This window comes from Mycteria americana, chromosome 2 (genome assembly GCF_035582795.1).
Source record: "Mycteria americana isolate JAX WOST 10 ecotype Jacksonville Zoo and Gardens chromosome 2, USCA_MyAme_1.0, whole genome shotgun sequence".
NCBI lineage: Eukaryota > Metazoa > Chordata > Aves > Ciconiiformes > Ciconiidae > Mycteria > Mycteria americana.
Window position 1 is genome coordinate 109,696,882 of NC_134366.1, and position 12,131 is coordinate 109,709,012.

Consider the following 12,131-nt stretch of genomic DNA (forward strand, 5'->3'; position numbering starts at 1 on the left):
TATATATTTTAAGAAGACAAGCATGCAGAAAATCTAGAGAAAAACTTAAATGTGTGCTTTCATTACTGAAATAAAGCATACAGAAAGATTCATACTTTATATCTCACTGCGTATGCATTGGGAGAAGCTACTTTTGTGGCACAAATACCCTTCTTTGTTGCTTACCAATACCCGTATTCAGTGACACAAAGAACAACTGTTGTAAAAAATATTAGTATGCAGATGCTCTGGTGTTTTGTTAATGCATTTAATTAAATACAATAGCTCTTTTGTTTGTTTTTCTTTTTCTGTCCTTGAATGGATTTGTATTATGGTATAGAATCTAGGCTTAGAGTTGCTATTTGAAAAGTTTTGCAGTTTTAGAATGTGTCATATATACGTGTTAGTTACTTTCTGTTTTGTTCAATTAAGAAAATCATTTGGAAGCTTTAATAGTTTCTAATAAGTTTGAAAGTACCTTTTCAGGAAAACCAAAATCCCAAAGTTGCCAGCAAATATTTTCCTTTTCCCCACTGATGAGGTCTTCAGTGACCATTAGCATTGGTTAAATAATTGTATTCCTGAGAAATACTTCCAGATGTTTTAACCAAAGAAAATTTTCTTGAAGTTCCCCAACATTTTCTAGGTAGTTTCCACAGAAGAAAAAAAAAAGTTGCACAGCAAAACTGCACGTTATGTTTTTGTATGAAAAAATGTAGCAGACAGGTTATAACCTAAGTACCGGTATATATTTGCAGAAGCCATCGTTGCTGTCTCGTGGTGTTACCCATAAAATTATTTCAGAATTATCTTCAGCCTGAGAAGAGGTTTCTTTAGTGCCCTGGGGGTGGGCGAAATCATATGAAGTGACTGTGTCAAGTCTAAAATTGCTCTGGTGACTCAGCAAAGTACTTGAGCCCAGAGTACTTTGAAAACGTAACAGTATTTGCCAGATCCTATCCCTCCCATGGCACCAAGGACCAAATCCAATGGGTATTTAATGAGGTAATTAGAAGACCCTAAAGGTAACATATGACTAACTGTAACTTATTTCTGAAATTTTGAGCCCTGTTAACTCCAGAAAACGTTTCTGACGTGGAGTGAGTGTGCGGGAATTGTCTGCTCTGAAGGTTGCTTCTCAAGCAGTGACCTACTAATATTCTTTCCGTGTTCCTTGGAGGCAAGACACATTCCTCAGTGGATGCAGTTTCCTTTAGAACAGTAGGAATAATGGTACAGACTATAAAACCCCTCCATAATCTTTTTGTCACTGATAGAAGGAGCTAGTACAGGTTAATGGTTAAGTGTGCTGCAACTCATTCTTTTCAGATATTTTACTGTGCGCATCAGAACACAGCTGTGGAGAAGGCAGCAGACATTTCACTTACACCACGGAGGTCTGTCTCGGTGCCTTTCTAAAAGCTCATCAGTTTCTGATAATTGTTTTTGTCACTTCTCACAAGCACTAAAAGCAAGTGGGACAGTTTTGCTCTAGGCCTTCAGTGTCAGAGCTAGGACATCGTACGCCGAGTGCCAGGATCATATATGGAGGAAAACTGTCATGGGAGGCCAAGCAGAAATTGCAGTTTAGTGTTCTCTGCTTTTTTGAAGTGAGGACAATTTAAATAGTGAAAAACCTCCCCTCATTACACTTGTTTGATTGGTATTGAAGTTACAGAGAGGGAGTCCAAATGGGGACAAAACGTTCACGTACAAAAGCGGTGACATCGTGGAGAGGGAACGTGCACTTGAGAAGGCACAGTCCTGCAATGTCGCTTTAATTTCCACCTCCCCACCCCTGTTCTGGAGAAAAGAAACATTTTAGAGTTGTAGTCCCCAAGGGAAAGTACGGGAATTCTGATTGTTCAGACATTGTAACTGAAAGCCTCCTCCTCAGTAAGCCTTCCATGTAAATAAAGTTAGTTTCAGTAGTGCTTCAAACAACCTATTGATCTATTTACAGATACGTTTAATTCAAAAAACCACCTAGAACTACTGCAGATTTTGTGTGAGAACATCATCTCGGTTTTAGTTCCAAGATAGCTTAATGTTCTTAAAGGCTGTAGAGAACATAGTTTCATTACAACTGCACATATTACGGGTTTTGTATGAAATGAGCATCTCAAGGCAAGGGAAAGAAAGCAGCATTGTTCCAGGGCTGTTTTTCACAGGCCTGTATTCATATCTCATCCTTGTTGTTTGCAGGAGAGGCAGATGTGAACCAGAACAATGGGACCTCCACGAAGAGCCCAGCGGTGACAGACTCCAAAGGCACAGCAGACCCAAAGAATGCCTGGCCCGAGGCCAACCCAGCTGACACGACTGGTCGCCCCCACTTGATCCGCCTCTTTTCCCGAGATGCCCCAGGAAGAGAAGACAACACCTTCAAAGATCGGCCCTCAGAGTCAGACGAGCTACAGACCATCCAAGAGGACAGTGCAGCAGCTTCAGAGAATTCGGATTTGATGGCTTCACAAAAACGCTCCTCTTTCCGGCACGGATCAAAAATGGCATCTGCGAGCACTACAGACCATGCTAGACATGGATCTCCAAGGCACAGAGACTCGGGTCTACTTGACTCGCTGGGCAGATTCTTTGGAGGTGAAAGACACGTTCCCCGGCGGGGCTCGGGCAAGGTGAGCTCTGAGGAATAGAGAACTGCACAGCTACAGCAAAATAAAGTACAATTAAAAAGGAAGGGTGGGACTAAAGGAAGGTGTAACTGCTATAATGCAAGAGTTGACTTAGCCAGCAAGACGGTACTTGCAGATATGTAATTTAATGCTTGGCTTTAAATTGAAAACAACGAGGAAAAAAAAAAAAAGACATAGATCTGGGAAACAAGAGGAGCTATTCTGGGTAGTAACAAGGAGTATTAGAAATCCAGGTGGCTCTAGAAACATTACTGAGAGAAATGTTTATTAACATTTAATGTGGTGCATTGTATGCATTTGTATGCTGTGCCATTTAGAGAAACTTCAGTCTGCTTTTGTGCGTTGTTCTTAAATACTTGCAAAACAGAGCTGGATGACAGCACTAAATGCAAGACAATCCCTAGACAGTTTGGCACTAACTGAAGGCCAGACTTGGAAATAGATGTTAGAAAAAGAAAAAGAACTGTGGCCAAATTCTCAGCCTGCTTGCGCAAGAGCATGTTTTAAGGTCAGTTGATAGCGTTGCTGAGGAGATGGCTTGAGAGATATCCTGAATCCCAGGTGTACAAAATAGTCCAGCTGCTTTATTCTGGCAAGAAGTGAAGATTTATATTCCAAGCATTTCATATTAGAAATTGTGTAACAAGCCATTTCTTCATTATGAATTGAAAAACAAGGTACTGATGAAAGGATATTACTTGAATTCTTCCCTTTTCCAGGATTAACCCACCTCCTCTGATAAGTTATGCAGATGGCATGTCAGTTCACTGTTCTTGGAGTGGCAAAGTTTAAGATATTTTCACTGTACCCTTTGCTACGTAAATGATAAGGGGAGTCTTGTGTTTGTGTGTTCACACACTACATAAGCATTTGAATGGAACTACTGTAGGGCTGTAAAACCTTTGTTTTAGCTGAATATATTGTTTGATGTAGTTACTCAAGTTGTGTGTTGCAAAAAGCAATGCTCATAGCTGCTGGCCGGGCCCAAATTTTTCAGTAACCTTTGACAACCTTTGGTGTCTGTTCCACAGTTCTAACCTGTGATGCTTGCCGGGATGGGTTAGCAGGTGCAGCTTTCCCAAACCGGCTATCTCATGGTGTTGCACTGGGCCATGATACGTAGTACCCTGTGGTTTAAAAGTGATTTGTGATCACACGACAGCTACAGGCTGTCAGTGTACTTCACAGCTCCGCACTTGGAAGCACAATGTATAATAGCCCTTCCCTGAAGAGTTGTTGTAATGTTTAGACCACTGGATGAAAAATACTCTAGAAACTTAAAACCAGAAGCTTCTCACACTTGGTAGCCAGTACTAAGCAAGCTGTGTATTTTGCTCTTTTTGTTTCTCACATTTATGAACTGGAGACTATAGCGCTTATGACAAAGATTTAGCAATCAGCAGTCGTTTCTGTGGGTATGTAATGTTCATACACACAACAAGCAGTTGCTGTGAGAATGAAGAAAACCACTTATCTTGCTGTTACTGCAAATATCAGAGACTGTTCCCAGCACTGCTATTTTCTGGAACCTGGTTGACTAGCTCAACTCTTGCTGCTTTATTCATATACTGTGTTACTCAATAAAAAATAGCATCTTGAAATGCTCTTTGTACACCAAGGAAATATTACCAAAAACTTAGATTCTGCATACAGAATATACAGAGGTATGTACGTTCTTGCTTAGCAATAAAACAAACCAACCAACTCACTTTTTGGTAGTGATGACTGAAAAATAGCTGCAAGTTGTACAGGTTCTGTATTTCATCCTTCGGTGTGAACATGATTGCTATGATTCTCTACAGATCTCTAAGTAATTATGTATGAGAGAACAGGATATCATCTGTCTTATCTCTGTTGCTGTTCAGTAAACTGCTATTTTGAGGCACTTAAATGTCTGCAAAACAGTACAGGATTATGGACAATTAACATTTGTTACCTAACAGAAGTAAGTTTTGGGGGTGTTTTTGTTGTTGTTTTTTTGGTTTTGGTTGTGTTTTGTTTTTTTTTTTAAGAACAACTACATATAATGTTACTGAGTCCTGACTTGCAGATCTCAGCTGGAAGCACAGAAAAGTTTTATTATATCTTGGCAAAAGTCAGTCACATTAGGACTTCCGGTGCCAAAGCATCTCTAGCACTATTTCATACAATGATAATATTGATGCATGAAACCATGTCCTAGGAAGCTCTAACGTAGGAGGGTTTCAGTGTGGAAAATACTGAGCAAGTGCCACAGACAGTTGTTTCAACTATTATTTATTTAGCCTTTGAATCAATGCTTCTTGGTTTCTTGTATCAAGGAAGGCTTGTGGTGTCATTTATTTATACGTGTGTATGCAGAGGAAATCTAGATGGCTAGTAGTCTTATTTGTACTTAAAACCTAAATAGTTGTCACTTGCTGAATTTTGTAGAGTGTCAGAGTACTGATAGATGCTGAAGGTGTTCATGGAAGAGCTGAAATATGAACGAAGTCCCTTGGCGTTTTCCCAGACTCCAAGTAAACAGGTCTTTGGTAAAGAAGATACCATGAAAAGCACCCTAAAGGATGAATTTCAAAGGCTGGAAATCTAAAAGTTCCTGGGGCTGCACTGTTTTATTTGCTTGCATGTGTTTCTGACTAATTTTTGAAGCATTTCAAAGCAGTTCTGCAGCTGCCTTTCTTGCAATCTTCCTTTTTCAGCCAGCCCGTGCCCCGGTGGGAGCGTGTCTCTCAACTACCCACACCAGCAAGCACTGGAATGCAAAGGCAACACTTGCTCTTTGTACAGATTTAGGCCTGACATTCAAGGAAAACACATTATAAATTCTTTGTGGAGGCATTTTCATCTTGCAGCCATAGCTGAAAAGTACATTAATGAATAATAGTCACTATTGTGTACAGAAAGGTGGGGTAGGAACAAAGCGGGGACTGTTTTGTGGCCTCCTTTTCTCCCGTGGAGCAGGTTCTCCCTTACCCTGGAATTCTGAAGTTAAATTAAGAGTGCGTGGGAGTCCCATGGGAGTAAATAAAAATAGAACTACTGGAATGTACAGAAATACTCCTTTTCCTCTAAGGGGCAGCAAATGCACTTGCCATTGTTCCCCCTGCCCCATCAAGATTTTAGATAACGGAAACTCAAGGAAAAACAGCTTGAATTTTGTACTTCTAAGAATTTTTTTTAAGGTAGAATATTCTAAAGAAAACTATTGTTGTGCAAAGCCTAAATTGTATTGTATTAAAGGAGATTTTCAAAGGGTGACAGAAAGAAACTGCGGTGCAGACATTTTAAAAAGCATGCAAGGCAATAGTGTAACTATAAATTATTTCCTTTCTAATCTTTATAAATATTTATCTAAACATTTGTAAAGCATATAAGCAAGATTGTTAAAATGATCAAATCTTTCTTGTGCCTCCTAGCTAGCAGCCTGTATTCAACTTCAGTATGTACTTAGTGCTGGTTTGTTTCTTTTATGCAGTTGTTTACGCTTTTGTAATTGTTTTGCTTTATGATTTCTCTCCCCCCCCCCCCCCCCCCCCCCAAAGTTTGGATTGTGAAATAAGAACTTTTCCATCCTGGTTTAACATTATGCGTTAATGTACTAAACTTTAAACTACATTTGTGACACACATGCAACAGACCAGAATATTGTGAATGACAGTAAATAATAGGCTGAGGCCGGACGTAGTGAAAGATTAAATCAATTTTTCTGTTGCATTTTGCTTCAGTTTTGTATGCAATCTTGTAACGTTCTCCCGTTGCCCGTATGAAGCCTCGCTCCTGCATTTGTTTCCCAATATATATGTGTTGGGTGCAAGGAGTATGGAAAGGGGACACGGGGCTTCCCCTTCCTACAGACAGATACAAGGGATGAGGAGTATTGGGCTGAAGTTCTTAAGTTTTGAGCAGTATGGGGGTTTAGGAACAGCAGTTCTGAACCCACCCTGGAGTTAAGCCGTCGCTGTAATGGGGATCTACAAAAAGGGTTGCGATAAACATGCACAGTTTAGGAACCACGGTTTTAAACGATGACCTTTGTCAGAATATCCAGGCATCTTTTTTCTTTTTGCACTTGAACTCTATTCACATTTCTTGTGTGAGCTTTAATATATACTACAGCACCACGAAGACTCTGAAAAGTAGTTAAATCAATGCCAGTCTGACTAGTATATGATGTGATTTCAGTAAATACTTACTGTGATTTTTATTTCCAAGTCTTAGTTTTCAGGGAGTGGTATTGCTCGTGATACACTGTTTTGTAAAACCTGCTGTGCAAACGGTAAAAAAAATTTTTAATATAGTTTATGGTGGTTGTAACAATAATTTTGTTTTAATCTTTTGCTTTATATGTGCTTTATGTATTCATTAAACTGTTTACATCACAAAACCGGTGTACTAATGATTTAATTTGTTTTAAATATTTTAATCCATTAACAGAAGTTGCAGCAAACTACTTCATAGTACGCGACGGGGTTTCAGATCATTAGAAGAGGCTTTATGTCTTTCTACAAAATTCAGTTAAAACAGTATACTGGACAGAAATTAATAAAGCTTTAAATAACTGAAGCTTCTCAATCCAGTGTTCTTGCTTCATGATAATGGGAACTGAATCTGGCCTCTCTTTTTCATAGCAGGTAGTAATGAATGACCTAAAAATGAATTTGTGTATCAGAATTGCCAGTTTGATTAAAGCTCCTTTCGCTTGTACGGCAGGCCTCGGAGCGCTTTAGATTTGTCTGTTTTGAAAAATAGTAACCTGTACAAAACAAGCAAGTATCAACAGGTGAGTACCGCACAGCACGTGATAACTGAAAGGCTTAGGAGCCAACATGACCTAGGATTGATACGCAGGATTTAACACACATATGACCGTCTACATGTTCTACATGCTTAATAATTAACACGTTATTTAATGCACTGCAACTAATTATCTCTTGCATTTTCAAGGAAATTACAGCTTGAAGCAATTATTACAAACTATAAGAGGAATTTGGAAGTCAGACTAGGTTCAGTGCCATGTCAGGGCTGCTTAGAAGAGCAAGCAGTAACTTTTGGTAAAGTATTAGCGATGCTCTGTGCTCAGCCTCACAGCAGAGGCAGGGCAAGGTTTATTCAGAAATGGGACAAAGAAGTTGGGGCTCGCCGATTTGTATGAGAAGTTGAAGGGAAAATCATGACTGGGTGGACAGGAAAAGCCTTTGTGCTTCACCGCTTTTACTATCATTTATGTGGGGTTTTTTTGCCTCTGCAATTCAGAAATGTATTTAGTAACATGTTCAGGCTATACTAACTAATCAATGGAAGCATTTTAAAGATTCTGTTTCTAATCAGTCAGATTTCCCCTTTTCATTAGACTTCTAAACGGTATCCTCCAGTTCAGTCTTTGCTAGACTATTTCTAGATTCTTCTACCCACCTGTATGAGATGATGATGATGATCTGTTTAAGAGGGAGCTGGTAGGGTGCTCTGAAGAAGAGCTCCAAGGATTCTTTCGAGTGCCTGGTGCAGTTACAGGCTTGCTGGCAGGCTTTGCCCGGGCCTTGGCATAACGGCGGCACAGGGCCACGGCCACCGGAGAGGCAGCGATGGCAGCGTTGGGGTCTTTTGGTGGGAACTGGCCTTGGCTGTTCTGCAGCAATTCCTCTGTTTTTCAACTGCACAGTACCACAGCCCGGTTGAGAGTAAGGTCTGGATTTAATTTTACTATGCTATACCCGGGGGGGGGGAGGGCTTGTTTAAACAAGCAGGAGGGGCAGGATTTTCTCTACCTAACATTAAATTTTTCTCATTGTGTTTACTTCTCTGCAGATGAACCGAATTTATGAATAAGAAATTGCTTTATCTTAGAAAAAAACCCAATATAACAGATTTTATCACATATATGAATTCCTTGCAAATGACAAACTGCATTATCCTTAGCACTTTCCATCCCAGAACGCCCAAATTAATGACTTTGTTCTTCAGCTGTTTTGAGATTGCACAACAGTAAACACTGCCCGATAGAAAATGGAAGCAAAAGTTAATAGTGGTTTCCCTGACCTTGTTTTGTATCTCCACCATCACATACCATTAGCGACAAGTGCTGGCTTTCATTTGTGTACTGACGCAAAATATCTCCCCTTGTTCCCGAAATGGTCTCCAGTTAGTTAGACATGTTCAATTACTCATTTCACTGTAAAGTTACTTGGTTTCATTTCTGAGCTACACAAAAAGATCCTCCACTGCCATTTTCAGGTGCTTTCACTGAATTTCTTACAAAGCAATTTAAAAAATGTTTGTAAAGCATACTGAATTACTGCTGCAGACCTTAGCCTGAGCTCTGTTTCACCTTTTGCTTATGATGCATCTACTTTTTCATTTCTGATCTATCATGCAATTAACATGCCCTGGAAACTGTCCAAGCCTCAGGTTTTGGGTGGTCCGTCTCCCCCCCTCCATTTTATACTGACTACATTATTGGAAATCACCTCTGAGTGATAGTATTTGTTTCAAAGAAACAAGCTATTAACCATGCCATGTCTAATCATTTCATAATAGTAAACTCTCCTTACTATTTTACTCTCCCCATAAATTATGCTGATGTAGGCAATAGTACTTTTAACAACCTGTACAAGAGCTTAGCTTGTCATTTTCTTCCCTATTAAAGGCAGAAAAGAAATAAAATTGGGCCAGTTCCTTCAAAGATGACAATTCCTTCAAAGAGACAATAGTTAGTGGGTGGGTGAGTGGGTGCAACCTGAGAGATGAAATGTGTATTTCGAGAAAGTTAAGATTGTAGTAACATTTTTCTCCTCTTTATTTCTGGTCAGCAGCTGTAAAGCGATAGCGTACACCTGGTATTTGTAGTTTTGTTTTCCAAATAATTATCATCTTGTTTATTGTATGAGCTTCTTGACTATATGAAAATACTGGGCAACAGGGCTTTAACATTTTTACAAGTTTCTGCTTTCTTACTGAAAGTCATACCCACAATGTTAGGTTCTTTTGCTGTAGCAGCACCAGCAGATGCATCTCCACCAAATATGCCGGCTATCAGTAGAAATTTATCATCGTGAATACTGATCTGTGATGCCTTCCATATCTTGGCCATGTACAGTTAAATGCTTAAGGCTGTGAAGTTTGTTGGTAGCAGGAAAACCAGAAACATACCCTGGAAACTACCCTGCGAATACCTACTCGCCAAAACCCCTTTTTTGCTAGAGTGATCGTTCTCGAACAAAAAAAACCCAAACCTCAAAGCCTTGCGCTGGGTTTCTATGGGGGATCATTTCAACAAGGTTTAATCTCTGTCATCGATACCAACTTGATAAAACAGCACAGAGGACAATACTGAATATGCACCACTGTCCCAGCAGATAAAGAACCTCTATCATGAAGAATATTTGAATAAAATGGTTAATGCTAGGCAGATAAATGCTTCAGAAAAGCAAAGGTAAATTCAAACATCGGGTTTTGCCCCTTGAAACCATGTCAGGTGTCACAACAACAGAATAAATTGCACATGGAGAAAAACCCAGAAGGTACGATGGCACCAGTCTCTCACTCAGGACCCATCATAAACCAGAACTACTATCCTGAACAACTCTCCTGATTCTTCCTTTTTCCCCCAGTAATTCTTTCCTCTCACCTTCTAATTTGTTAACCCTAATTGTCCAGGCACTAAGGAGTAAGAGGGTTATGGAGAAAGGTGGTTCTGGATTGTCAATTAGCACCTACCTCTCTTGATGGTCAGTGTTCACCATTGCTTCCTCCTTCATGCCATCTTTCTTCTCATCGTCCTTGGGTTTCTTACTTTTCAGGCAGCTCTAGTCTTTCCTCCCGTGTTTTTTTATTCTCATCTTTCTGCTAAGAATTCTTCCTCTTTCTGTTCATCACCTATTTCTAGACAAAGATTAGATAAATGCTCTCAGCACGACACTGGAAGGCAGAATCTCCTGCAGGGTCTCCTGGACTCTACATCTCTCTTCCTACCAATTCTCCTCCGTAACATCGAGCAAGTAATTTCATTTCTGTCTTAATTTCCACCTTAGTAAAAATTAACAGTACCATTACAAGGAAGTGTGGTTCAGCCTTTCTAAAGTGATTAGAAAAGCCTGCTGAATTAGCTAATTAATTATAACATCACTGTCAGCCCAGCATGTGGGGAGATGTTGGCATTCCCATCGCTTTTTGTAACAGATCAGTAAGTTGTGAACAGCCTGGAACAAACACCATCACGAAGAGCAAAGCGGTACTTGGGTTGTACATGAATGAAAACGGAAGCAACGACACCAGTATAACATAGCTCTGGTTTAGCAGGGCGCGTTTACAGCAGGTATGTTACTACTCAAATAAGCATGGGGAAATACATCCTCGCATTACACATGTGCTATATATTCTATCGCTGCTTGATGAGATGCTGGGTAACAGCAGGGGAAGGCTCTGACGCGGTGTCAGCTGTGCCCAGGAACACAAAAGGCCCAGGAACACAAAAGCCCCACGTACAAAGCACCTCCGAATCCCAAGATGAAGCAATTTCTGTATACAGGCGCCTGTCAGATTTCCCATGATTGCTCTAGTCAAACTGTATAGAATAAATTTCCTCTTGTTTAAAAAAAAAAAAAAAAAAGAAGTGTATATATTCACTGAAAGGATGCATCTCAATTCTTGTTTGGAAGACTGTTTTGAAATGGTACTAACTACAGAAATTCAACCTGGGTAGGAATTTCTTTATACTTAGAGAGAGTTTGGATTCAGAGTCCATTTCAAGCACTAACACAAAATTAGCTGAGTGGCTTTACAGATTGCCTGTTGCTCTTCCCACAAACCAGCACGAACAGCATTCATCACTTAATGCTTAAAAGCTAATTTTTACTCTACCAGTACAGTTGCAGATTTCCTAGTGGGGGTTAAGCATTACACCCTGTAGGCTGTGGAAGAGTTTGGTTTTCTAAGGCAATCTAAATGTATTTTTAATACCTATATGAATTTGAAATTTGTAGATTTTGTATGATGTCTTTTAAATTCATGCACAGCAACTCATTAGGTACCTTGTGAAGACAACCCATTGGAAACCATGAAATCCACTGAGTCCCTGGAAACGTCCATTGTTTTTCATTCTTACTAGTACCAAAAATGCTTACTTGCTTTGATTACATTTTAAATCTGCTATTTCCATACTTCATATGTATTTGGATTTTGCCATTACAGAAATGGTATGCAATAGTCTTTAGCTTTTCCTTTCACATCCTGAAGTAGGCAACAAAACTGCATAATGATACTAAAAGGAATTGGAAAAACTATAAATTCAGTACTCCAAGCCAAAAATATCTTAATACTATTATTTTCACTAATGCGTCTCATCTCTGATTGGGACTTAGAGCTTTAGGTTTATACGAAGGTCTGTATGCGATCCTTAGTTAGAGGCAATCATCTTGTGGAGGATGAGAGCTTATAATATACATTTTAAAATCCCCCTTACTTATTACGAGTCACATAATCTAACATATCATGTTGATACCCAGCAAAGTCAGATAGGTA

The 12,131-nt window shown here is 39.6% G+C and overlaps 1 protein-coding gene across 1 annotated transcript in view; it reads left to right on the forward strand.

The window, feature by feature from the left end:
• MBP (myelin basic protein) overlaps window positions 1-12,131 on the forward strand; it is a 116,795-nt gene that overhangs the window by 95,545 nt on the left and 9,119 nt on the right. Inside the window, 1 exon segment of the mRNA XM_075494262.1 lies at window positions 2,185-2,615. Within this exon segment, the coding sequence (XP_075350377.1) occupies window positions 2,185-2,615 (431 nt within the window).